The sequence below is a fragment of the Mus musculus genome, chromosome 3, assembly GCF_000001635.26.
Source record: "Mus musculus strain C57BL/6J chromosome 3, GRCm38.p6 C57BL/6J".
NCBI lineage: Eukaryota > Metazoa > Chordata > Mammalia > Rodentia > Muridae > Mus > Mus musculus.
In genome coordinates, this window is record NC_000069.6 from 14,480,432 (window position 1) to 14,508,369 (window position 27,938).

Consider the following 27,938-nt stretch of genomic DNA (forward strand, 5'->3'; position numbering starts at 1 on the left):
GAGTGGGGAGGGCTATCAGAGGCAAAGGGGACATCCTCTTGAAGACAGGGGCCAGGAGGAATGAGATGAGCTATGAGAGGATGGACCAGGAGAAGGGTAGCAACTGGACTGTAAAAGAATAAAAGTAATAAAAAAATTATTAACAAGAAATCTGTTTGGTATGCTTTTAGAAAGAAGTCACAATTCCTCAGAATAATTCAGAAGTTAATTATTATCAAACCCAAGTTTTTAGTAACTTATATAAAGAACAAATGCTTTAGCAAAGGCAACACCCTGTTTGACAGGGTTTTTCACAAACTGACAGAAAAGCACCATAAAGAAAAACTGTATTTTTCAGTATTTGAAAGAGCAAAAAAGGCATAACCATGCAACTCTTGAGAGCACTAGGAGTCTTCCATGTAAGCATGATCTTATTTAGTGCCACCCTGGGGACAGGGATTTTTGTGACTCCTAAAGCAGTATTAAAATACTCCTCACTAAATATCCCTGTCTCCTTAAGTATTTGGGCAGGCTGCGGCCTGCTGAGCATCATGAGTGCGCTCTGTAATGCAGAGATAGCAACCACCTACCCTTTGAGTGGAGCATCTTATTATTTCCTCAAGAGAACTCTTGGATCCTCTGTTGCTTTTCTCAGTCTCTGGATTAAACTTTTTGCTCACTTTCTAGGCATTGGTGCTCAGTGCTTGCTAATAGCTACTTCTGTAATCCAGTGTTTCTATTCTGGGTGCCCAGCTCCAGAGCTACCAACGAAATGTCTGGCTTTGGCTATTTTGTGGTCATTTGGAATTGTCAGTGCTCGAGGGATAAAAACAGTGGCTTGGTTTAATACTGTCAGCAGTTTCATCAAGTTGAGTGTCCTTTGTCTCATTTCTCTAACTGTGCTGTTAGTGAATGGCAAAAAGGAGAATGTGTCCAGGTTTGAGAATGCTTTGGATGCTGAACTTCCTAATGCCTCACAGATCGCAGATGCCATTCTCCAAGTGTCCTACTCATATCTAGGATCATCAGTCCTCATCGTCATAGCAGGTAAATCCATTCTTAAAACTGTCAATAGTGGGTTAATCCATTCATAAAATAAGCACAGAACTTGGGGGAAGGCTAATATGATTGTATGCTGTTTTGTAGTGAAATTCAATCTTCTCTGTAATGCTGTTATAATTAAAACACCCATGTATATTCATACATGTAGATTTATAGACTTTAACTTTCTCCAAGTTATAGCTTTTGTATAAAACTTGGGGATGCTAAGAATTTTCAAAAGAGAACTGAGATTATACTATATTCTCAATTTTATTTCATGTAATCTCATCATCTTGAATTTAATAGTTATTTTTAAGTAATATATTAGTAAAATTATATTTATAAAGCTATCACATGTCTCAGATTTTAATATACTTCAACTCAACTTGGAAACAATACTCTTCCCAGAAATATTCACTCTCATGCTTGTTGTGGTTCACCATCACTCTGAGTGTATTTACACCGAAAACTAAATTGTGCTTTCTTGTATATATGTAACTAGGAATCATAAAGTACCAGATAAATGGTATTCTACCATATATCTCACAAGACTTTACGTTGTTATACACTTACCTAAACATTTTTAACTGATTCTTCTCACTGCTGAGCATTTCAAGTGTCTCTGATATTTTCATGCTAGAGAAAGTGATATAATGAACATTTTTGAAAATTCAACATTGTTCTCTATGGAGCAACACTTCTCATGCTGATGTCACAGTACCAAGAGAATTTGGTAATTATTGCAAACCAATCTGCCTGCAATATCTAAAAGATTTAAAGAAAGGAATTCATTACATTTATGCACATTTCTTATTTCTTTTTCTTTTCTGATTGTCAGTAGATCCTCTCATCCTGATCACAGTTTCCCCTCCCTGCACTCCTCTCATCTTTTCCCCATCTCTCCTCCTCCCCAAGTCCACTCAACATACATTTCCTTTCAGAAAAGATCAAGGTTCCAATTGACAACAACTAAACATACAAAGTGTTTAATATAGAGAGTAATCAGTTTCATTGTGGCATATTAATACTTCTCTGTTAATTCGTGCTCTTATATTGTTGTGATAGAACAGCCATGACCAAAAGTGCAAGTTGGAAATTAAAGGGTTTATTTCATCTTACAGTTTATAGTTTATCATCCAGGGAAGACATGGAAGGAGCCTGGAGACACAAACTGATACAGAGACTATGGAGGAATGCTGTTCACTAGTTTTCTCCTCATGGCTTGCTTAGCCTGCTTTCTTACATAATGCAAGGCCACCAGCACAATAGAGGCAAAACCCAAAATGATCTGTGCACTCCCAAATCATTTTTTCTTTTTTTATTTAATTTAATTTTTAATTTTTTTAATTAGGTATTTTCTACTTTTACATTTCAAATTCTATCCCAAAAGTCCCCCATATCCCCCCTCCTCTACCCACCCACACCCACTTCTTGGCCCCTGGAGTTCCCCCATACTGAGGCATATAATAAGGTTTGCAAGACCAAGGGGCCTCTCTTCCCAATGATGGATGACTATGCCATCTTCTGATATATATGCAGCTAGAGACACGAGCTCCTGGGGTACTGGTTAGTTCATATTGTTGTTCAACCTATAGGGTTGCAGATCCCTTCAGCTCCTTGGGTAATTTCTCTAGCTCCTCCATTTGGGGCCCTGTGTTCCATCCAATAGCTGACTGAGCATCCACTTCTGTGTTTGCCAGGTACCAGCATAGGCTCACAAGAGACAGCTATATCAGGGTCCTTTCAGCAAAATCTTCCTGGTGTATGCAATGGTGTCAGCATTTGGAGACTTATTAGGGGATGGACCCCCAGGTATGGCAGTCTCTAGATGGTTCATACTTTTGTCTCAGCTCCAAACTTTGTCTCTGAAACACCTTCCATGGGTGTTTTATTCCCAATTCTATGAATGTAAAGTGTCCACACTTTGGTCTTCGTTCTTCTTGAATTTCATGTGTTTTGTAAATTGTATCTTGTATTTTGGGTATTCTAAGTTTCTGGGCTATTATCCACTTATCAGTGAGTACATATCACGTGAGTTCTTTGGTGTTTGGGTTACCGCACTCAGGATGATACCCTCCAGGTCCATCCATTTGCCTAGGAATTTCATAAATTCATTGTTTTTAATAGCTGAGTAGTGATCCATTGTTTAAATGTACTACATTTTCTGTATCAATTTCTCTGTTGAGCAACATCTGGGTTCTTTCCAGCTTCTGACTATTATAAATAAGGCTGCTAAGAACATAGTGGAGCATGTGTCCTTATTACCAATTGGAACATCTTCTGGATATATGCCCAGGAGAGGTATTGTGGGATGCTCCAGTAGTACTATGTCCAATTTTCTGAAGAACCACCAGACTGATTTCCAGAGTGGTTGTACAGCCTGATATCCCACCAACAATGGAGGAGTGTTCCTCTCTCCATATCCTCGCAAGCATATGCTGTCACCTGAATTTTTGATCTTAGCCATTCTGACTGGTGTGAGGTGGAATCTCTAGGTTGTTTTGATTTCCATTTCCCTGATGATTAAGGATGTTTAACATTTTTTCAGGTGCTTCTAAGCCATTCGGTATTCCTCAGTTGAGAATTCTTTGTTTAGTTTTGTGTGCCATTTTTTAATGGGGTTATTTGACTTTCTGGAGTCTACCTTCTTGAGTTCTTTATATATATATTGGATATTAGTCCTATATCTGATTTAGGATTTGGAAAGATCCTTTCCCAATCTGTTGGTGGCCTTTTTGTCTTATTGACAGTGTCTTTTGCCTTACAGAAGCTTCGCAATTTTATGAGGTCCCATTTGTCAATTCCCGATCTTACTGCACAAGGCATTGCTGTTCTATTCAGGAAATTTTCCCTTGTGCCCATATCTTTGAGGTTTTCCCCCACTAACTCCTCTATAAATTTCAGTGTCTCTGGTTTTATGTGGAGTTCCTTGATCCATTTGCAAATTGGATCAAATTGACCTTAGTACAAGGAGATAAGAATGGATCAATTCGCATTCTTCTATATGATAACCACCAGTTATGCCAGCACCATATGTTGAAAATGCTGTCTGAAAAAAGACACTGGATGGTTCTAGCTCCCTTGTCAAAGATCAAGTGACAATAGGTGTGTGGGTTCATTTCTGGGTCTTCAATTCTATTCCATTGGTCTACCTCTCTGTAGCTATACTATTAGACCTAGTGGGGAAACCCCCACCCATTTCCCGATTCGACGAGCACCCAAAAAAAATCACGAAGGACCATCTCTTGATGTAATTACATGAGGATGTTTAATTACAGAGCTCCGAGCTGACATGCATCCCACACAGGAGATAATGAATGTCTGCCACGAGGCTTGAAAGCTAGGGGTTTTTATGGGGTAAGGAGCTTAGGGGTGTGGAATTCAGCATAGCAACACACTATTGGCTTATTCAAACATCAGCAGAAAAATTACATGTACGTGCAGGGTGTCAGAGTTCTGTGAGTTGTTGACTCAGTTCAGATAGCCCTGTTATGTCTTCACAGTCCCCTTTATCTTATGGTCAAGATGTTCCTAGGAATGTTTTAACTACGGGGCATACCCAGGTTTGTTTTTCTTTATTCTCAGCCCCAGGCAGCCTCTAGGCTCATAAACAACCAGCAATTTCTGAGTACTGTATATGACTTAAAGGTCTTGAAATTTCATCTTTCTTTCAATACCAGTACCATGCATTTTTTAATCACAATTGCTCTGTATACAGCTTGAGGTCAGGCATGGTGATTCTAACAGAGGTTCTTTTATTGTTGAAAATAGTTTTGGCTATCCTATGTTTTTTGTTATTCCAGATGAATTTGCAAATTGCCCTTTCTAACTCTGTGAAGAATTGAGTTGGAATTTTGATGGGGATTGCATTGAATCTGTAGATTTCTTTCGGCAAGATATCCATTTTTACTATATTGATCCTGCCAATCCATGAGCACGGGAGATCTTTCTATCTTCTGAGATCTTCTTTGATTTCTTTCTTGAGAGACTTGAAGTTCTTATCACATAGATCTTACACTTCTTTAGTTAGAGTCACATCAAAGTATTTTATATAATTTGTAACTATTGTGAAGGGTGTTGTTTCCCTAATTTCTTTCTCAGCATGTTTATCCTTTGTGTAGAAAAACGCCATGGATTTGTTTGGGTTAATTTTATATCCAGCTACTTCACTGAAGCTGTTTATCAGGTTTAGGAGTTCTCTGTTGGAATTTTTTTTGGCTCACATATATATACTATCATATCATCTGCAAATAGTAATATCTTGACTTCTTCATTTCCAATTTGTATGCCCTTGATGTCCTTTTGTTGTTGAATTGTTCTGGCTAGGACTTCAAGTACTATATTGAATAGGTAGGAAGAAAGTGGGCAGCCTTCTCTAGTCCCTGATTTTAGTGAATTGCTTCCAACTTCTCTCCATTTACTTTGATGGTGGCTACTGGTTTACTGTAGATTCCTTTTATTATTTTTAGGTATGGGACTTAAATTCTTGTCTTTCCAAGACGTTTATCCTGAAGGGCTGTTGGATTTTGTCAAATGCTTTCTCGGCATCTAACAAGATGATCATCTGGTTTTGTCTTTGAGTTTGTTTATATAGTGGATTACATTGATGAATTTCCATATATTAAACCATCCCTGCATCCCTGGAATAAAATCTACTTGGTCAGGATGGATGATTGTTTGATGTGTTCTTGGATTCTGTTAGCTAGAATTTTATTGAGTATTTTTGCATCGATATTCATAAGGGAAAATGGTCTGAAGTTTTTTTTTTACCTTTGTTGGGTCTTTATGTGGTTTAGGTATCAGAGTAATTGTGACTTCATAGAATGAATTGGGTAGAGTACCTTCTGTGATTATTTTGTGGAATAGTTTGACAAGAACTGGAATTAGATCTTCTTTAAGGTCTGATAGAACTCTGCACTAAACCCATCTGGTCCTGGGCTTTTTTTTTTTTTTTTTTTTTGGTTGGGAGACTATTAATGACTGCTTCTATTTCTTTAGGGCATATAGGACTGTTTAAGTCATTAATCTGATCCTGATTTAACTTTGGTACCTGGTATCTGTGTAGAAATTTGTCCATTTCGTCCAGGGTTTCCAATTTTGTTGAGTATAGCCTTTTGTAGAAGGATCTGATGGTGTTTTGGATTTCTTCAGGGTCTGTTGTTATATCTGCCTTTTCATTTCTGATTTTGTTAATTAGGATGCTGTCTCTGTGCCCTCTAGTGAGTCTGGCTAAGTGTTTATCTATTTTGTTGATTTTCTCAAAGAACCAGCTCCTCGTTTGGTTGATTCTTTGAATAGTTCTCTTTGTTTCCACTTGGTTGATTTCAGCCCTGAGTTTGATTATTTCCTGCTGTCTACTCCTCTTGGGTGAATTTGCTTCCTTTTGTTCTAGAGTTTTCAGATGTGTTGTCAATCTGCTAGTGTATGCTTTCTCTACTTTCTGTTTGGAGTCACTCAGAGCTATGAGTTTTCCTCTTAGGAATTCTTTCATTGTGTCCCAAAAGTTTGGGTATGTTGAGGCTTCATTCTCATTAAACTCTAAAAAGTCTTTAATTTCACTCTTTATTTCTTCCTTTACCAAGGTATCATTGAGGAGATTGTTGTTCAGTTTCCACGTGAATATTGTTGGCTTTGTATTATTTATGTTGTTATTGAAGAACAGCTTTAGTCCAAGGTTATCTGATAGGATGCATGGACAATTTCAATATTTTTCTATCTGTGGAGGTCTGTTTTGTGACCACTTATATGGTCAGTTTTGGAGAAGGTACCATGAGGTGCTGAGAAGTTGTATACCCTTTTTTTTTTTTTTTTTTTTTAGGATGAAATGTTCTGTAGATATCTGTTAAATCCATTTGTTTCATAACTTCTGTTAGTTTCACTGTGTCTCTGTTTAGTTTCTGTTTCCAGGATCTGTCCATTAGTGAGAGTGGGGTATTGAAGTCTCCCACTATTATTGTGTGAGGTGCAATGTGTGCTTTGAGCTTTACTAAAGTTTCTTTAATGAATGTGGCTTCGCTTGCATTTGGAGCATAGATATTCAAACTTGAGAGTTCCTCTTGGAAGATTTTACGTTTGATGAGTATAAAGTGCCCCTCCTTGTCTTTTTTGATAACTCTGGGTTGGAAGTTAATTTTATTAGATATTAGAATGTCTACTCCAGCTTGTTTTTTCAGACAGTTTGCTTGTAAAATTGTTTTCCTGCCTTTCACTCTGAGGTAGTGTCTGTCTTTTTCCCTGAGATGGGTTTCCTGTAAGCAGCAAAATGTTGGGTCCTGTTTGTGTAGTCAGTCTGTTAGTCTATGTCTTTTTATTGGGGAATTGAGTCCATTGATATTAAGAGATATTTTAAACAAGTAATTGTTTCTTCCTGTTATTTTTGTTATTAGAGTTGGCATTCTGTTGTGGCTGTCTTCTTTTAGGTTTGTTGAAGTATTACTTTCTTGCTTTTCTAGGGCAGAGTTTCTGTCCTTATATTGGTTTTTTTTTTTTTCTGTTATTATCCTTTGAAGGGCTGGATTCGTGGAAAGATATTGTGTGAATTTGGTTTTGTCATGGAATACTTTGATTTCTCTACCTATGGTAATTGAGAGTTTGGCTGGTTTAGTAGCTGAGCTAGCATTTGTGTTCTCTTAGTGTCTGTATAACATCTGTCCAGGATCTTCTGGCTTTCATAGTCTCTGGTGAGAAGTCTGGAGAAATTCTAATAGGCCTGCCTTTATATTTTACTTGACCTTTTTCAATTATTGCTTTTAATATTTTTTCTTTATTTAGTGCATTTGTTGTTCTGATTATTATGTGTCGGGAGGAATTTCTTTTCTGGTCCAGTCTATTTGGAGTTCTGTAGGCTTCTTGTATATTCATGGGCATTACTTTCTTTAGGTATGGGAAGTTTTCATCTATAATTTTGTTGAAGATATTTGCTGGCCCTTTACGTTGAAAATCTTCATTCTCATCTACTTCTTTTATCTTTAGGTTTGGTCTTCTCATTTTGTCCTGGATTTCCTGGATGTTTTGAGTTAGGATCTTTTTGAATTTTGCATTTTCTTTGATTCTTGTGTCTATGTTTCCTATGGAATCTTCTGCACCTGAGATTCTCTCTTCCATCTCTTGTATTTTGTAGCTGATGCTCATTATCTATGTTTCCTGATTTCTTTCCTAGGGTTTCTATCTCCAGAGTTGTCTCCCTGTGCGTTTTCTTTATTGTTTCTACTTCCATTTTTAGATCCTGGATGGTTTTGTTCAATTCCATCACCTATTTGGTAGTGTTTTCCTGTAACTCTCTAAGGGGATTTTTTTTTGTTTCCTCTTTAAAGGCTTCTAGCTGTTTGCCTGTGTTTTCCTGTATTTCCTTCCTAAATTCCTCCATCATCATCATGAGAAGTGACTTTAGATCCATGTCTTGCTTTTCTGGTGTGATGGTGTATCCAGGACTTGCTATGGTGGAGAGTTTGGTTCTGATGACTCAAAGTAACCTTGGTTTCTGTTGCTTCTTTTCTTATGCTTGCCTCCTGCCATCTGATTATTTCAAGTACTTGCTGTCCTCAATATATCTGATTGGAGCCTGTCCTTCCTATAATCTCAGTTGATTTAGGACTCATCAGATTCTATCTTTCTCTGTGATTCTTTGATTGTGGGCTCCTGTGAACCTGAGATTCTGGTTATGTCAGAATTCTTGGCAGTAAAGTTCCTCTGAGACCATGAAATACTGGTCCGACCCAGCTCCTGTTATTCTGGGATACTGTTGTCCTAAGATCCTGGGTGTGTTACAGTGGTGTCTCCTTTGAGGAGCGTGGAGCTGTCTGGTCAGTGGTCATAAGATTACGTGGAGTGTCCTCTAGGAACCTTGGGGGTGTCTGCCAACTCTGTGTCCAAGGTGACCCTGTACTGGAGCCAACTGGAAGGGACTCGTGTCCCTGGTCAGGCCAGTTTTCTGCTTCCCTAATGCTTTCTCAGGTCCCGAGCAATTGTATTGGAACAGAAGTTGAGTTCCACTCACCAGTGGTCCTAAGATCGTGTGGAGAGTCCTCTAGGGACTGTGGGGGTGTCTGTGGACTCTGCACCCAAGGTGACCTGGTGGTGGCACCAATTGGAAGGGACTTGTCAGCTTTTCAATTTTATGAGGTCCTATTGATCAATTCTTGATCTTAGAGTGTAAACCATTGGTGGTCTGTTTAGGAAAAAATTCCCTGTGCCCATATCTATGAGGTTCTTTCCCACTTTCTCATCAGTTAGATTCATCACATCTGCTTTTATGTGAAGGTCCTTGATCTACTTGGACTTGAGCTTTGTACAAGAAGATAAGAATGGTTCAAACTGTGTTCTTATACATGCTGAGAGCTAGTTGAACCAGCATCATTTGTTGAAAATGCTGGGTTATTTTTTCCATAGATTTTGGATTCTTTGTCAAAAATCAAGTGACCAAAGTATGTGAGTTCATTTCTGGGTCTTCAACACTGTTCCATTGATCTACCTGCCTGTCTGTGTACCAATAACATGAGGTATTTCTCACTGTTGCTCTGTAGTACAGTTTGAGGTCAGTCATGGTGATTCCCTTAGAAGTTTTTTTATTGTTGAGAATAGCTTTTGTTATCCTGGGTTTCATGTTATTCCAGATAAATTTGAGAATTGCTCTTTCTATCTCTGAGAAGAATTGAATTGGAATTGTAATGGGGATTTCACTGAATCTGTAGATTTCTTTTGGTAAAATGACCATTTTTACTATGTTAATCCTGCCAATCCAGGAGCCTGGGAGATCTTTCCATTTTCTGAGATCTTCTGCAATTTCTTTCTTCAGAAACATGAAGTTCTTATCATACAAATCTTTCACTTGCTTGGTTAGTATCACACCAAAATAAATCGTATTATTTGTGACAATTGTATAGCGTTTAATTTCTTTCTCAGTTAATTTATCATTGAGTAGAGGAAGGCTACTGATTTATTTGAGTGAATTTTATATCGAGACACCTTGTTGAAGTTGTTTATCAGGTGTAGGAGTTCTCTGGTTGCATTTCTGGTCACTTAAGTATACTCTCATATCATCTGCAATAGGGATATTTTGACTTCTTCCTTTTCAATTTGTATCATTTGACCTCCTTTGGTTGTCTAATTGCTCTGGCTATACCTTCAATTACTATAGTGAATTGATAGGGAAAGAGTAGACAGCCTTGTTTTGTCCGTGCTTTTAGTGGGATTGCTACAAGTTTCAATCCATTTAGTTTGATGTTAGCTATTGGCTTCTGTATATTGCTTTTATTATGTTTCTGTGTGGGCTGTGGCTTCCTGATCTCTACAACACTTTTAGCATGAAGTGAAAGGATTTTTCAGCATCTAATGAGATGATCATATGTTGTTTTTTTTCCTTTGAGCTGGTTTATATAGTGGATTATGTTGATGGATTTACATTTATTGAACCATCACTGCATCCCTGGGATGAAATCTACGTCATCATGGTGAATGGTCCTTTTGATATGTTCTTGGATTCGGTTTGCAAGAATTTTACTGAGTAGTTTTGCATCAATATTCATGAGTGAAATTGGTCTGAAGTTCTCTTTCTTTGTTGGGTGATTTCTTTTTTGTGTGGTTTAGATACCAGTGGAGCTGTGGTTTCATAGAATGTATTCGGTAGTGTTCCTTCTGTTTCTATTTTATGAAATAGTTTGAGAAATATTGGTATTAGGTCTTCCTTGAAGGTCTGATAGAATTCTGCACTAAAAGCATCTGGGCCTGGGGATGTTTGGGTTGGGAGCCATTTAATTACTGCTTCTATTTCCTTAGGTGTTGTGGGACTATTTAGATGGTTTATCTGACCCTGATTTAACTTTGTTACCTGGTATCTGTCTAGAAAATCATCGATTTCATCCAGATGTTTTTAGTTTGATTGAGTATAGACTTTTGTAGTAGGATCTCATGATTTTTTGAATTCCTTCAATTTCTGTTGTTATGTCTCCCTTTTCATATCTGATTCTGTTAATGAAGATACTGTTTCTGTTCCCTCTGGTTAGTCTGGCTAAGGGTTTATCTATCCTGTTGATTTTCTCAAAGGACAAGGTCCTGGTTTTCTTGATTCTATGTATAGTTTTCTTTGTTGTATTTGGTTGATTTCAGCCCTGAGTTTGATTATTTCCTGCTATCTACTCCACTTGGGTGTATTTGCTTCTTTTTGTTCTAGAGCTTTCATATATGCTGGTAATCTGCTAGTGTATTCTCTCTCCAATTTCTTCATAGAGGCACTCAGTGCTATGAGTTTTCCTCTTAGCACTGTTTTCATTGTGTCCCAAAAGATTAGGTATGTTGTGCCTTCATTTTTATTAAATTGTAAAAAGTCCTTAATTTCTTTCTTTATTTCTTCCTTGATCAAGTTATCAGTGCCCATGTGTCTGTGGGCTTTCTGTTGTTTCTGTTCTTGTTGAAGACCAGCCTTAGTCTGTGGTGATCTGATAGGATACATGGGATTATTTCAATCTTCTTGTATTGGTTGAGGATTATTTTGTGTCCAATTACATGGTCAATTTTTGAGAAGGTACCATGAGGTGCTGAGAGGAATGTATATTATTTTGTTTTAGAGTGAAATGTTCTGTAGATATCTGTTAAGTCCATTTGGTTAGTAACTTCTGTTAGTTTCACTGTGTCTCTGCTTAGATTCTGATTCCATGATCAATCCATTGCTGAGAGTGGGGTGGTAAAGTCTCCTACTATTATTGTGTGAGGTTCAATGTGTGTTTTGAGCTTCAGTAATTTTTCTTTTACAAATGTGGGTACCCTTGCATATCGAGCATAGATGTTCAGAACTGAGAGTTCCTCTTGGTGGATTTTCCCTTTGATGACTACAGGGTGTCCTTCCCCATCGTTTTTGATAACTTTTGGTGGAAAGTCTATTTTATTGAACACTAGAATTACTATCCATTTTGTTTCTTGGGACCATTTGCCTGGATAATTTTTTCCAGGCTTTTACTTTGAGGTAGTGTCTGTCTTTGTCATTGAAGTGTGTTTCCTGTATGCTACAAAAAGCTGTATCCTATTTATTTATTTATTTATTTATTTATTTATTTATCCAGGCAGGTAGTCTATGTCTTTTTATCAGGGAAGTGAGTCCATTGATGTCAAGAGATACTAAGGAATTGTGATTGTTGCTTTCTGTTATTTTTGTTATTAGAGGTGGAATTACATTTGTGTGGCTATCTTCTTTTAGGTTTGTTAAAAGGTTACTTTCTTGCTTTTTCTAGGTTACAGTTTCCCTCCTTATGTTCACACTTCCCATCTATTATCCTTTGTAGGGCTCAGTGTGTGGAAAGATATTATGTAAATTTGGTTTTTTCATGGAACATCTTGGTTTCTCCATCTATGGTAATTGAGGGCTTTGCTCGGTATAGTAGCCTGGGCTGTCATCTGTGTTCTCTTAGGGTCTATGATATCTGCCCAAGATCTTCTGACTTTTAAAGTTTCTATTGAAAAATTTTGTTTGACTGTTGTGTCAGTGCCTTCTATGGTATCTTCTACTCCTGAGATTCTCTCTTCTATCTCTTGTATTCTGTTGGTGATGCTTACATCTATTAATCCTGATCTATTTCCTACGTTTTCTATCTCCAAGGTTTTCTCCCTTTGCTATTTCTTTAATGTTTCTATTTCAATATTCAGATTCTAGATCTTTTTGTTCAATTCCTTCACATGTTTGTTTGTGTTTTCCTGAATTTCTTTAAAGGATTTACGTATTTCCTCTTTAAGGGTTTCTACCTGTTTACCTGTACTCTCCTGTATTTCTTTAATGGATTTGTTTATATCCTTCTTAAAGTCCTCTATCATCATCCTGAAATGTGATTTTAAAGCAGAATCTTGCTTTTCTTGTGTGTTGGTGTATCCAGGGCTTGCTTGTGGGAAAACTAGGTTCTGGTGTTGCCAAGTAGCCTTATTTTATGTTGCTTAGGTTCTTGCCCTTGCCTCTTGCCATCTGGTTATCTCTGGTGTTAGCTGGCATTGCTTTCTCTGACTGGCTTCTCTCTCCTGTGAAACTGTAAGCCTTTGATCTTAGGTATATCAGACTCCTAAGAGACCAACTATCTCTGGGCAGGATTTGAGTATGAAGAGCAGTGGCTCAGGGTCAGCCCTAGGGTACAGAGGGAAACCAGAAGGTTTTTTTCCCTGGCTGCTCCAGGGTTCCTGTGTCCTGTGGTGCCACAGACCCTCTGGGCTCCTTTGTCTTCGTGAAAAGAGTTTCTCGAGCAGATGGACAAAGAGTTGGAAGGGGTAACAAACAGACGTACACACAAGAGAGGTGTTGGATCTGAATGTAATATTCTGGTCGAGCTTCAGACTTATATGACAACGAATTATCAGAAGATACAAATCACAAAAAGACAAGATACACTAAAATTCATCAGTTACAGCAGAAAGGAATTTGCAAGGACTAATTAAATGTTTACATTAGGGATAACAAGCCCTGCCTAGGATCAGCCTAATGCCAGGCAAGAATTTCATACTTTAGGGTTAATAGCATCAGGGGGTTGTTAACTCTTGACAGGCCTTAAGAGTAATGTAATGTCACTGACCCTGAAATTCTCTAGGCCTTGTTAATTCTTATCTAGTTTGGAAAATTCCCATTATCAGGATAGTATATCAACTTGCTCTGGTGTGGAATGTAGTTTGTAGTAAATATTTCTATCTCAGTGAGACTTTTAGTCTCTTTCTGCAGACAGCTGAGTTAATGGCTAGTGCTTTATTGTTTTATTGTAGTGCCTAATTAGTTACTGAATGGGTTAAGCTCCTTGCTGTTATCTGGAATTTTGGAACACTGGGAAAGGCTTTAGCTATGTTAGAATTCAATCTTAAAAGGCATTACAATAAGGTAATACTATATAGAGTGCACGTGGATCCATACACTAGACTAACATGGGAGCGGAAAAATAATTTTATGCTTTATATGGATTAGGGAGAGGGTGCCAGACCCCGGGAAGAGAGTTTCCTTGAAACTCATTGCTTCATGTGTCAGCTTCCCAGCTTTCGCTTTGTCAAACTGACTCAACCAAAGTACGTGGCACTGTGGGTTCTAGCTGGGTCCCACTTGGGTCAGGTATTGGAGCAGTGGTGGTGATCTTACCTGTGATCTTAGGTGTGTCAGCACTCATAGGAGACTAGCTCTCTCCTGGCAGGATTTGGGTGTGGAAAACTATGGGACAGAGCAAGCTCCAGGTTGCAGATTGAAACTGGAAGGATCTTATCTGCTCTGGTTTTCCTGTGTCCTGTGAGCTCTGGATTGGTCCCACTTGGGCCACGTATTGGAGAAGAAGTGGTGGTCTTCCTTTGACCTTAGGTGTGTCCCATTTTTTTCTCTTATTGAAAATAAATTATTTTCTCATACAACATATCCTGATTAAAGTTTTTCATCCTTCTATTCCTCTCAGTTCCTCCTACCTCTATATTTCTCTATATTTGTTCCCATATGATGCAGGAGAAAACCTCTCTGATGATAGATGAATAAGGCGCCAATCTACAGGTCTTGGAAAATATCATTAAAATACATGTTATTGTTACTTTTATATTTCTATAAAAATAATTTTTTGTCCAATCTTAGGTTCCTGGGCTATCTAGTCTCTGGTTTTTAGTTACCCAAACAATGCTGGGTGTAAGTTTGGTTTAATGGAGTAGGTTTTAAATCAAATCAGTTATTAGTTGGTTACTCCTGCAGGTTTTGTGCCATCATTCACCTGGAAATTTTTGCAGACTGTACAGATTGCAGACCATTTTTTGCATCTGAGTCTGAGTTTACATTTCCCTTTTCATCATCTGAAAAGTCACTTCTCATATTGAAGTTATTAAATATGGGTATTTTATATAGGCACCAGCTGAACCTCAACATGTACAATGAGTTCTGTGAGTATTTTCTTCAGCTTTTACTGTCCATTTGTGTAGAGCTAATAATCTGTGTTATTTGATGCTTTCCATGGGATACCTTCAGCCAACACAAATTGAATACAACCCAGTACTGGAATATTCATTTGGTGACAAGAGATGGCCAGTTTTGGCTTCATCTCTCTTATAATTTGGAGATTTTATTAGAATTGCCATCATATATTTTTACGTTTCCACTGCACTATGTTTTTATAAGGTTCAAATGTCCCGCAATTCTAGATGTCTCTTTCCACAATTTCTCCCTCAACCACCCCTATTCCTTTCCCTATCTGATCCTTCTGATAACATCCCACTCTCTGGTCCCAGTCAAACTAAAAAAAAAAAAAAAATCTATTCTATTTCCTCCATCTTAGGGAAATATATGTGTCTCACTGTCCCTTCCTCTACATATAACCTCTATGGGGTCCAAAAATTATAGCTTGCTTATCATTTATGTAATTGTTAATATCCGCATATAATGAAACACAAACCATATTTATCATTCTGGACCCGAGATACCTCACCACATTGCTGTTATTCATCCTTCTATTGAAGGATATATCAGATGCTTCCAATTTTGGACTAATATGAATAGCGAAAAATGAATATGGTTAAGCAAGTGGCCTTGTTACACAATGTACTGTCCTATCATGCCAAAAAAATAATGCATTACTGAACATGTATCATTAACACAGGCCCTAAGATCAACAATTAATAAATGAGAACTCACAAAACTAAAAGGCTCTGTAAAGTGAAGGGCACCATCATGTAGAGAAATTAGTAACTGTAAATGGGAAAAGATTTTTTCTAACTTTACCTCCAATTGAAGGATAATATCCAAAATATATAAAGAGCTGAAAAAAACATGGTATTAAAAAACCAAATAACCCAATTAAAAAGTGTAGTACAGATGTAAACACATAATTCTCAATAGAAAAAAAACTCATTTGGCTGAGAAAACTTTAAAAAGTGTCATTAGTCCTTAGGGAAAATGCAAATCAAAATTATTTTGAGTTTCAATCTTATACTTGTCTGAATGGCTATGATTCAAAGACAAGTCATGCTGGTGAGGATGTGCAGCAAGGGGAACACTCATCTATTGCCAGTGGAAGAACAAAGTTGCACAGCCAGAGCTTAGAAAGAAAGGGTGAACTGAGGTATGAGTAGCATTTGTTGATGATACTGTGCAGTGTGACAACCATGAGCTGTGCAATGTGCTTGTGTTATGACTTCATATACATGACTGTGGTGAAGGTGCATTATCCAACACACTTGAGCATCATGATAAACACCTCAAGTCTGTTACGTGTTTGATTTTGAATTAACATTTGACAGTGCATATCCAAAAACCTTTCATTGTTGTCAACTTCTCATGATCCCCACTTTCAGCTAAAGGGCCCCATACATGATCATAACCCACACTTTGAGAACCTGAGCTTGGGAACACTGCCTGAATGACAGTGGATATCAGAGACCACACTGCATAATGTCATTTACAAATTTATTGTATGACTCTTATAGAGTTAGACTCTTAGATAAAATTGGTGATTATGAATGAAAAAAATCTGTGTCCTTCACATTGTCTCATCAGACATTGTGTTCCACAATACTTACCTGAGACAGAGTGCATATGTCTAGACTCTTGTGTTAATGAAGCATTGAAGAGAACCTAGCACTATTTTATATTCCTTAGACTCACTGAATACAAGAGTAGATGTGTTGGATATCTAAGCCCCATGCTTCTGCCTCAGTAAAAGGAAGACAATAGAAAATCCCTAGTGACGAAAGTAATTATTTTATCAAAGACCTAATGGCCCTATCCCCATGAGATGGGACTTTGGAAACTTCACATGCTCAGTCTATTCTTTTTCTATATGTGTTTTTCCCCCTTAGGAGAAATAAAACGGCCAACTGAAACAATTCCAAAAACACTAATTTATGGTATATCCATTGTGACTGTGTTATACTTACTGACTAATATATCATACTTGGCAGTTTTGACATCCCAGGAAATCATCTTTTCAGGTATGATAAAGTAAATCTAAATAGGAAATAAATGCCTCTCTGTTCTCAGGGGAAAAAACATGGGCAGGTTTATTGCTCTGGTAGGCAGAATGAACTAGGGCAGTTAGACCTAAAATTGAGGTAGACTAAAGTCTCATGTAATAGTGACCTTTGTTCAAAACATCAAGAAATTTATATGCTGAGGATTAAGAAGAATCACATAAGTAAGAAAACACATTCCAAGAACAAGTCTGTGTTTTGAAAAAACTGAGGTCACAGGTCTCTTATTTTCTTGAAGTTTTCCCACAAGCACTCAGCATTTTCATATGGCACCACTGAACTGTGTCCAACTGGAGTGAATTTTATGAGCGGTACATATGTTTGGTATACCTACAGTGATATAAAATATTTATGTTTTGGATTTTTGAAGGAATCCAAGAGAAACATAATTACATAAATCATCTATTAAAAATAATCAATCACATTTTAATAGGACAAGTAGTACATGAAGGATCCAAAACTAACATGAAGGAAAATAAAAGAAGATGAGGACATGAGTAAAGAAAAAGATGAGAAGACATATGAACAAGATACTATGCATAGATGCTTCATCTTTCACAACACGCCTACATCTTTACAATAAATTCAGCTGTACAAATAGGCAACAGCTTCTTAGCTTCTTAGATGCAGAAACTAGTGCCAAGAAGTTAGGTAAGGCTGCCATTTATATCCATCTGCAATTGGACAGACAAGTGAGTCACAGCCAAGTTCTCAGGGTCATTCCCCACATTGTAGCACACTGTTATAGTCTAGTGTGTTGTTAATGTGAGCAGTACTGTCATAAATATGAGCAGCAATTTTCATGATTTGCTCTTCAAAAATCAATCATCAAAATCCCACTAGGAGTGTGAACCCTTCATCACTTATTGGTCATTGTCTGGGCTTTGTTTCTCCTGATAAGTGGTCAGAAATATATAAAACCCTTTCCTGAAAAGTAAATACCTATTCTGGTAGGAACCAAAGCTCCAGTTTTCCCTTCTATGAAAATATTTGGTAAAATTCTATTCCATAAGAAGGCCATTGATTTTAAATAGTATGCTATTCAAAGGGATAAGCACACATAGTTTTATTTTAAGATAGTTTCATTCTCATATAGATGGTTATAAAATGGCATGGATGAATAAAGAAGGTTTGGCAGGGAGAGCTTACTCAAAGTATTTGGAGTATTTACAAGTATATCTGCAACACAGGGTCTTTAAAGGGAGTTGTCTGAAGGAGGCATAGCATTGCACAATTTTACAACTCATTCTACAGAATAGTAGCTGAGTTTTAGATCATTTGTACTGTGATATCTCTATAATGCAGTGCCAGAGCTCCACAAATAGAATGTCTTTTTTTCTGAATTATCACTGACAAACAGGTGGGTTTTGCTAATATATGAGAAAGGCACCATAACAATCAGGAGAGCAAGAATAAATTTTTCTGCCACTGAGTTTCCTTGAAGTTCACAAATATCCACTTCTAATGTGCTTTACTGGACAAAAACAATCACAAGACACAGCATATTCAAGCAGTACTAGACTCCTCCTAGAAAGAATTTGCCAAGTCACATTACAAAATGTATGGCTTCAGAAAAAAATAAAGAATGCTCTTCTATTTTCTGTCAAGCAAAAAAATAACTTTGACATTCTAAATTTTCACTTAACTTGTAGATTCTGTTGGTGTCACATGGATGAACAGAGTCTTTCCTTCCATACAATGGATAAGTTCATTCTTGATCTCAGCTTTCCTACTTGGCTCCGTTTCTTGTGGAATAGTTTCTGCATCAAGAGTATTCTACTCTGCAAGTCAAGAGGGAGAATTTCCTTCTATCTACTCAATGCTTAATGATCATCACTCACCAGCTGTAGCTGACATCCAGATTGTTATTTTATCTTCTGTTGCAATAATATCTTCAAGTATCATCTATTTAGTGAAATATGTTAGTCTAGGATCATTTTGTATAAATTTGCTGCAAATGATCGGGTTGCTTAAGATAAGGTACCAGAACCCTGATATACCAAGACCTTATAAGGTAAGTCAACATGTAAATACCAATGTTGAATGTCACTTTGTTCAAGCTCTGATATTCTTCTAACCAGTTACAAACCCTGCAGATCCCGTGGAACAACTGCCCAATTTCATCCTTTCCAGCTTCTGTGATGTGACATATTTGAGGATTCCTTCTTATTGTGTGAAATGTGAAAACTGATACACGTCAGGCAGGGCAAATATCATCATTATCTTCTTGAGACCAAATAACAATACTAAGGAGAAAACAATATCTTCCATGCTAAAATGAACTCACTCGCATCATAATAATAATTCCCCAATAACATATAAGAGGTAGCTTCCTCTTCTTGCTTATTTTCTTAATTGATACTTTATTTAATTTAATATTTAAGTCTAATCTTAAATGGATTTCATTTATATTTTGTTTGTAATGTGTAAGTCACACATTAATAAAACATAAATCTAAAGATGTTCCTTCTCGGCATTCCCATAAATTTAATCAAGATTTAAGCTTTTATTCACCAGATATAGTTATCATCTCAGAAGCAGTCCATGGTTGCTGAGATAATATTAAAATATTTAAAACTCCCCATGTTACTACAATAAGCATAATAAGCACTTGAGTATTGTTAATAAAGTCCATATTCACAGGTTTTCTCCTAGGCTTCTGATTCATTCAGTCTCTATTGGCCCACAGGAATGTGTACTGATATCAGGCATCTTGGGATTCCTATAAATAGTGGCTCACTGACCATATTTTAAGAAATGTCACTTTATACAAGATTCCACATTTTTCTTTTTTGTAATCATCTCTTCTTCAAGTGTATTCTATATTAACAAAGGCAAATGATATTTCGGATACATTGCATATACCTGCTATATTTCAGACACTCAAGTACATAATTCAGTGAATGGGTGAAGACAGAGAATAAGGAGACAGAAGATTAGAATAATTTGACCAAGTTAGTTTGAGGCCAAGCAGAACAATGCAATGAGAACACTAGCAAAGCCATATTGAGTCAGTCAGTTTAGAGTGGTGTTCGAGACAAAACAGTGAAGTAGATAGCCAGAGTTCAGAAAGAGCTAGAAAGGGTGAGCTTATTCAGAAGTGAGGCTCTGAGATGACAATTACATCTGGTGAATAAAAGTTGCTTTTATAAATGGGGATAGACATATTTTTTTAGTCTTACTATATTTATATCAGAGTAAAAAGGAAGCATACATACATCATTCAAGGTCAATATAGAAATTTTATTTTGTTGAGCACAATCTAGTGAATGTGATTCTGTCATATAAACTTTAAATATCAAAATCAAATTAGATGCCATTTTTTAAAGATTTATTTAATTGTTTTATGTAAATAAGTACACCATAGTGGTCTTCAGACACACCAAAAGAGAGCATTGGATCCCATTAAAGGTGGTTGGGAGCCACCATGTGGTTGCTGGGAATGAAATTCAGGATGGCTGTAAGAGCAGCTAGTGCTCTTAACCACTGGGCCATCTCTCCAGCCCACAAATGCCATTTTAACATTTAAAAAACTATATATAAAAACAAAAACAAAAACAAAACTAATTAAGTCATTATCTAGGCTCATGTACCTCAAATTCCTGTTTATTAATTTTCTGTATTTTTCTTGAGCATTGGTCATAGTATACAATAAATAGTAGTTCAATCTGATGAATGCTTATACTGGAAACACTAGCTTTCTGACAGTATGAAATCACCGGAAAACTGGGTAATAACTAAGCAAAAGTGTTAAATAAAATAATGCTCACACCTACATTAAGAACCTATTTGTTGTCAGATATTATAAAATGGATATACAGAAAATACTCATAGTGAAGAAAACGAAGTCTTCTGTGTAACAACATAATATATAAAACTGAGAGACAGTCCCTAAAAACACAAAAGCTAAACATAGCCATGTAATATTAGAACTCATTTAGGCACAATTGTTTCAATGAGAAAAAACTAGACTTAGAAACATTGTCATATGGCAACACATAGAACAAAAAATTAGGACGGTGCCTCCATAAGAGACAGGGAATAGCACTTGACATTGACACAAAAAATTGAAGGTAAAATAGCCAAGCTCTCCAGTACATTCAAGAGTCAAACCCTAGGGAAAGACCTTCTATGTCATATGAAATGTCAGTATTTGGATGAAGGGATGTTTGATCCATCACTGCTAAGCAGAAACCATTTAAATTCTTCTGTTAAAAATACTGTTCTTAGCCAGGCAGTGGTGGCACATGCCTTTAATCCCAGCACTTGGGAGGCAGAGACAGACAGATTTCTGAGTTAGAGGCCAGCCTGGTCTACAGAGTGAGTTTCAGGACAGCAAGGGATACACAGAGAAACCCTGTCTTGAAAAACAAAAACAAAACAAAACAAAACAAAACAAAAAACTGTTCTTTCATATATTCATGGGAAATATAAATAGAAAATAAGCACTGTGGGGGAAAACACCAGATCCATCCTGCGTGACATCCTGGTATGTCAAAAGACAATTACAAATGTATTAATCATCTTTGAGCTGGTCTCTGAGTTAACTTTGAAACAGACAACAGCTATGGATTTAAAGTAAACCGGATAGATTCTACTTTGGAAATTGCTCTCTAGAAAATAGTAAATTGTAACACTTGGGTTGAAACCACACTGACTTTCAGAATATTTTGGAAAGAAAAGATATTCAAATAAGTTAATACTCCACTAGTTCTTCCACTGAAAACTTCTACTCAGAAAGAACCTCATCCTGAGAATTGAACTACTCACGTAGAGACTCTTCTGTTGCCAGTTATGAATATGACACGGTGTTAAACCTTCAGGTGTTTCTTTGATTAAAAATCCCAAGAGAAATTATAGATGGATATTACCCAAAATTTTAAATCAAATGATTATCAAAGTGTTTCAACCATCCATAATATTGATGTGTTGCTAAAACCACCCCTTTAAAAAGATGACAAAAATTATAAAATCATCACCAAGTTCTACTTTGTAATTATACATTCCAGATCATGATCTTGTGTTACAGTTAATATTTCTCACTAAGATACTTGTTAGAGTTATATATAAATTGGTAAGTTGTAGATCAGAAATATACTTCTTAGAGACAATGGAAAAATGACAAATAGTAGTAATGATAGAGATCTACACAAGGAAACTCTCCTCACCTTTGTAATATATGATATAATATTGGATTTTTAAAATCTAAACACATAAAAATTATTTCAGGTCATGCATCAGAAAAACTAAATCTATGAAAGCATAGGATGTTATATTTCAAATCCTCAATGAAATAACTTTTGAAAGTAGAAAAGAAGGTACTGAGGGTGAGCAGACACAAGGGAGAGAAGAAAATATTATTTTTAAAAAAGAATGGGGTTATACAACAAAACAAGTTTTGTTTGAAAGTAAATAATAACTAATCACGTGTGATATATCCACCAAAACTATCTTATAAAACTAATGAGACAATAAGGACAATTCAAGACAATTCATCAAACTATCTGTGGGGAATATACTTAAAGGAATACTATAGTTAACAAATGAAGAAAGACTATCTCTATCATGAAACCACCAGAAAGAATATACTTCATGGGGGGAATGTATGCACAAAGAAGAAATAGAAAGGAATGCATCATTACTAACATGGTTAACAAGTAAACTCTTCATACAAACAGAAGAGACAGAAGAAAGCACAATAATCCAGACAACCAGAAAAATAAACCAAAAATTTAAGTTTTAAGCCATACCTAATGCTAAATCAAATGCAAACAGCTTCAAATCACCAAAAGAGGGGAAAAGACTAGTTTAACAGATGAGAAATAATATCTAGCTGCTTGACATCATTAAAAAATATATCTCAATAGCAAAATTGCCTATAAATTAGTAAAAAGTACACGGAACCTTATTGAACAAAGGGAAGTTGAAAACCAGCTGGTGTGACTATTTAGATATTGATATAAGGCATCAAAATTCAACAAACTGTAGTAAAGCACTACAAATTATTGAAATGAATAATTCATCAGGAGTATATATGAATAGCAAATATTCAATAAATTATTGGAATTCTCAATTTCATTTTAAAGTCACTAAACAATAATGTGCACAAAATATCAGATGGGTCCTGTAGTAATAATGCTGAGTGACTTCCACATAGCACTCTGATCTTCACATAATCCATCCACACTAAAAATTAATGAAGGTATCTTCAGAATATTCCATCTAATATCTGTGAATTATGTTTTTCTCTCAAAAGTCTATAAATTTAGCTACAATGCAAGCCTTCAAAATGTAATGTGTGTGTCTGTGTGTATATGTGTGAGTGTGTGTGTGTGTGTGTGTGTGTGTGTGTGTGTGTATGTGTGTGCGTGTGTGTACTAAAAAGTCACCAGAGGAACTGTAGGAACACATAGAATTTGGGAAAGGAGAGGTCAGCTAAAACTAAGGGCCCTCTGAGCAAAAAATAATTCAATGGATGCTTCCAAAAATGCATACATAGATGAAGGTGAAATAAATTAAACCAACAAATGATGGGGGAGAGAAAGGCCCAACTGGACATCTCTTTTTCACCAAGTGAAGTTTAAGTACCAGAAATTTGTTAGATCAAACAAGCTGTTTGTAAAAAAAAAAAGAGCTACATAAAAAACCCCAAAGAAACTAGGCTATTTGCTGCTCCCTACAGACTGACAATATGGCCCTATTGAAGCCAACACCTTCACAACTCACTCAACAAAGAGATGTTGAGCTAGTGCCTACCTAGAGCCTTCACTCCTCAGTAGTATTCTTGGTATTGTGAAGAACTCTTTAAGGAGCTGCTGATTTCTACCAAGCTTTAAGAGTTGACACCAGTGTTTCTCGAACAATTCCATAAAATCTAAAGAATAGAAATGCTAAAAACAATACTACAAGGCCACTATTACCATAATACTACAATAATAATCCATAATAATAAGAAAACTATAACAAAAATTAGAAAAATTATTAAACAATTTGTTAGTGAATATACCCACAAAATTTGTAATTATAATATTTCTAATCTAAATTTGAGAATATATCAAGGGGATAAGACACAACAAGAAATTTTGCTTTAATTATAGGAATGAAAGAATAATTGAACATATTTAAATCAATAAAAGTAATATTATACAAACTAGACTAAAGGTTTGAAATAACATTTATTTTTTAATATGTGTATATACATATATAGGAGATAAACATAGAAATGAGATCAGAATAGATGATAATGCCTAAAATACAGATTTATGAAAACAAGAAAAGATAATCAAACATTTTTTAGAAAGTCAAGTGAGAACAATTTTCAAGAATGGAATGGATAGACAAAAAGGAAAAGGAAAATAGAGGTAGAATAAGAACATAATAGAATTATGTGTGTATATGAAAATTCCAAGTAAATATCACCAGACTACAAATATACAGCTATACTGTGTTAACTAAAAATTAATAAATGGAAACAAGGTAACAGATAAAGGAAGAGAGGGAGGAAAAGAAAAAGGGGGGAGAGCAAGAGAAGGAAAATGTTGGCTATGTGTAAATATATAGTTAGTTTTCATAATCCAGTAAAAGACCTTAATGATTAAAAGTTCTATGATGTTGTTATTTTATTTATGGCAATGGTATCTACTAAAGAACCATTTTTGCCAATGTTTGGAAATGAAGTCCTGGCTTTAGTCAATGTTAACTCAAGGTGATGGATAGAGTAAAACCTCATGGACACTACAGGTAAATAATTAACTTGACGTTGAATTTTTTAAATAATACTTAATCTGCAATCAATTTATTTGTATAAGCTAATATCATGACTACCTACTTTAAACCTTTTGAAGATATGTATGCACTCATGTCCTCTTGGTTCTGTAACATATATAATGCCCCTTTTCTAATAACAACTTACCATGTCAACAAAAAAATTTCCCATTTTCTTTTTCAGGTGTGGCTGCCATTTATATTTGGATCTATAGCTTTATCACTTTTCCTCATTTTCACACCAGTGATTCAGTCTCCTAGTATAGAGCATGTCTATCAAGTTGTGTTTCTTTTTTGTGGGTTTCTGTGTTATTGGCTTCAAGCTAACCTTAATGGACATGCTACTTGTTTTGACACAATCACTTGCTACTGCCAATTACTTTTCAATATCTCCCCATCTGAAGATCCAGAAGAACAGAAAAATTAATTCCTTCTCCAAATCCTGACTAAAGAAGTATATTTGAAAAGAAAGAAGCAAAACTATTTTTAAATGAGCAAAATTTTATTGCAATTTTATTTTTAGATATATATGCTTTAACATGCTTGCTCACATTATTCCCACCCAAAAAAAAAATGTTGCAAATTTTCAATTCCACCTCATAAACATCTTTATTCTATGAATAATTAGTAGAAATAAGATTAAAGGTAAAAAACACAAATTAAAAGAATATGGAAATTTTATTTCTCATTAAGAGAGATATAAGTGTCCACAGTGGTTTAGCATGTTGGCAAATGTACTTTGCCACACAGAAAAACTGAGAACTTTTAGGTAGAGTTTTCACAAGTCATACTTTGCATATTTGTACAAAAAGGGGATGTTTGTGTAATGTGCTGTGTATGCAAAGAAATAGTTGTCCTCTATCCAGAGCCAGAATCAGTGAGTCATCTCTGGCTACTCTCTCTCTACACTGATAGACTTCAAGAGTGATGACAGAGACCTTACAACCTTCCATGCTGAAACTATGTTCTCAATGTTTTTTCAGAGAAAGTTACCCAGCCCTATCTATACTGCTAATTAGAAAGGGTTTATAATGCCCAGAATTCTGAATGACTAACGTTTGGCTTGATGATTTAACAAGTAATGATTTATGGCCTGTGGTAATGTATGAGGTACTTGCATAAGAAGATTTTGGGGAGTAGTAGTGATCTGACGATAAATAACTTTCAATGAGACCACATAGCATCTGGTAAATATGTTTCAAGAAAGTACACTGAGCTCCTGTCCTATGCAAACGAATTTAGTGTAGAAAGCAAACTATTGTTTAACATATGAGACAGAAGAAAAAAGGCACATTTCTCTATTTGGATCAGTATACACACACACACACACACACACACACACACACACACACACACACACCACTGTATATTGTACCCCATAAATACTGTCATTGCTTCCTTAACCAAGATATTTTTAAAGATATTTGCCTTAATCAGGGTTTCTATTTTTGTGACAAAACATAAATGAAAGCAAACAACGGAGGGGTGCTATTTACTGGCTTGCTTCCTGCTTTGTTTCTTTCTTTTGTTTTTTTTTTTTTCCTTTTTGTATTTTTTTTGTTAGATGTTTTCTTCATTTACATTTCAAATGCTATCCCTTTTCCCAGTTTCCTCTCCGAAAATCCCCTATACCATCCCACTTTCCCCTGCTCCCCAACCCAACCCACTCCCACTTCCTGGCCCTGGTATCCCCCTATACTGGGGCATAGAATCTTCACAAGTCTAAGGGCCTCTCCTCTCATTGATGGTAAACTAGGCCATCTTCTGCTACATATGCACCTAGAGACACGAACTCTGGGGGTACTGATTAGTTCATATTCTTGTTCCACCTGCAGATCCATTCAGCTCCTTGGGTACTTTCTCTAGCTCCTTCACTGGGGACCCTGTGTTCCATCCAATAGATGACTGTGAGCATCCACGTCTGTATTTGCCAGGCACTGGCATAGCCTCACAGGAGACAGCTATATCAGGGTCCTGTCAGCAAAATATTGTTGGTATATGCAATAGAAAATTGGACATAGTACTACCGGAAGAGCCAGCAGTACCACTCTTGGGCATATAGCCAGAAGATGTTCCAACTTGTAATAAGGACAAGTGTTCCACTATGTACCTAGCAGCCTTATTTATATTAGGGAGAAGGTGGGAAGAACCCAGATGTCCCTCAACAGAGGATTGGATACACAAAATGTGGTACATTTACACAATGGAGTACCACTCAGCTATTAAAAACAATGAATTTATGAAATTCTTAGGCAAATGTATGCATCTAGAGGATATCATCCTGAGAAAGGTAACCGAATAACAAAAGAACACACATATGCACTCACTGATAAGTAGATATTAGCCCAGAAACTTAGACTACCCAAGATACAATTTGCAAAACTCATGAAAATCAAGAAGAAAGAAGAACAACATGTGGATACTTCATTCCTTCTTAGAATGGGGGAAAAATACCCATGAAAGAGTTACAGAGACAAAGTTCAAAGCTGCAACTGAAGGAATGACCATCCAAAGACTGCCCCACCCAGGGATCCATCCCATAAACCATCACCAAACTCAGCCTGCTTTCTAATAGAACTCAGGACCACCAACCAGCCCAGGAATGACACCACCCACCATGTGCTGGACCACCCCTATTAGTCACTAATTGAGTAAATGTGTCTAGCTGAATCTCATGGAGGCATTTTCTCAACTGAGGCTCCTTCCTCTCCAATAACTCTAACTTTTGTCAAGTTCACACAAAACCAACCCATACAGCAGTGTTTCAGGTAGAAATGTTGACTACCCTGATTACATTACTAAATATCACAATTAATCAAGTTATAACACTCTCCCCATAAATTTATAAAATGAAATAATATTAAAATGTAAAATTATTTACGGCACAATCATTTCCTGTTTTATTTTTCCTTAGGAATATTTTGAGTTTCATTTTCATTGTGACACACACACACACACACACACACATATATAATTTTATCTGCCCCAGTGTGCTCCCATCTCTTTAATCCCTTCTTCTTTCTGATTCTCAACTTCCTGAAAAGTAGTTCCCTCTCTCTTTCTATGACTGTTACACACTATAGCCCACTCATTTTCCTCCCCTTCTTCTTCACATTAGAACGTACACATATACACAAATATACTTCTAAGGTAGGTTTTACATATGAAAGAAAATGTAATATTTAACTACCTTGGTCTGCCTTATATCA

The 27,938-nt window shown here is 36.3% G+C and overlaps 1 protein-coding gene across 2 annotated transcripts; it reads left to right on the forward strand.

Moving 5' to 3' along the window:
* The first annotated feature begins 265 nt into the window (after positions 1–265).
* On the forward strand, positions 266–25,388 carry Slc7a12 (solute carrier family 7 (cationic amino acid transporter, y+ system), member 12). Of its 2 annotated transcripts, NM_080852.3 has the most exons (4): positions 266–1,026; positions 16,795–16,926; positions 18,618–18,979; positions 24,914–25,388. In NM_080852.3, the coding sequence occupies exons 1-4, from the start codon at positions 366–368 to the stop codon at positions 25,154–25,156; spliced, it is 1,398 nt and encodes a 465-aa protein (NP_543128.1). In that variant the 5' UTR covers positions 266–365; the 3' UTR covers positions 25,157–25,388. The 2 variants fall into 2 exon arrangements, with proteins under 2 accessions (NP_543128.1, XP_006530115.1); XM_006530052.2 differs by lacking the exon at positions 16,795–16,926 and having other exon boundaries at positions 274–1,026; positions 24,914–25,303.
* The last annotated feature ends 2,550 nt before the right edge of the window (positions 25,389–27,938 follow it).

Coding starts and splice junctions, on each gene's coding strand:
- Slc7a12 (NM_080852.3), top strand. CDS start 366: ATGCAACTCTTGAGAGCACTAGGAGTCTTCCATGTAAGCATGATCTTA. Junction 1,027..16,794: donor AGTCCTCATCGTCATAGCAG/GTAAATCCATTC, acceptor TTTCCCCCTTAG/GAGAAATAAAACGGCCAACT. Junction 16,927..18,617: donor CCAGGAAATCATCTTTTCAG/GTATGATAAAGT, acceptor CTTAACTTGTAG/ATTCTGTTGGTGTCACATGG.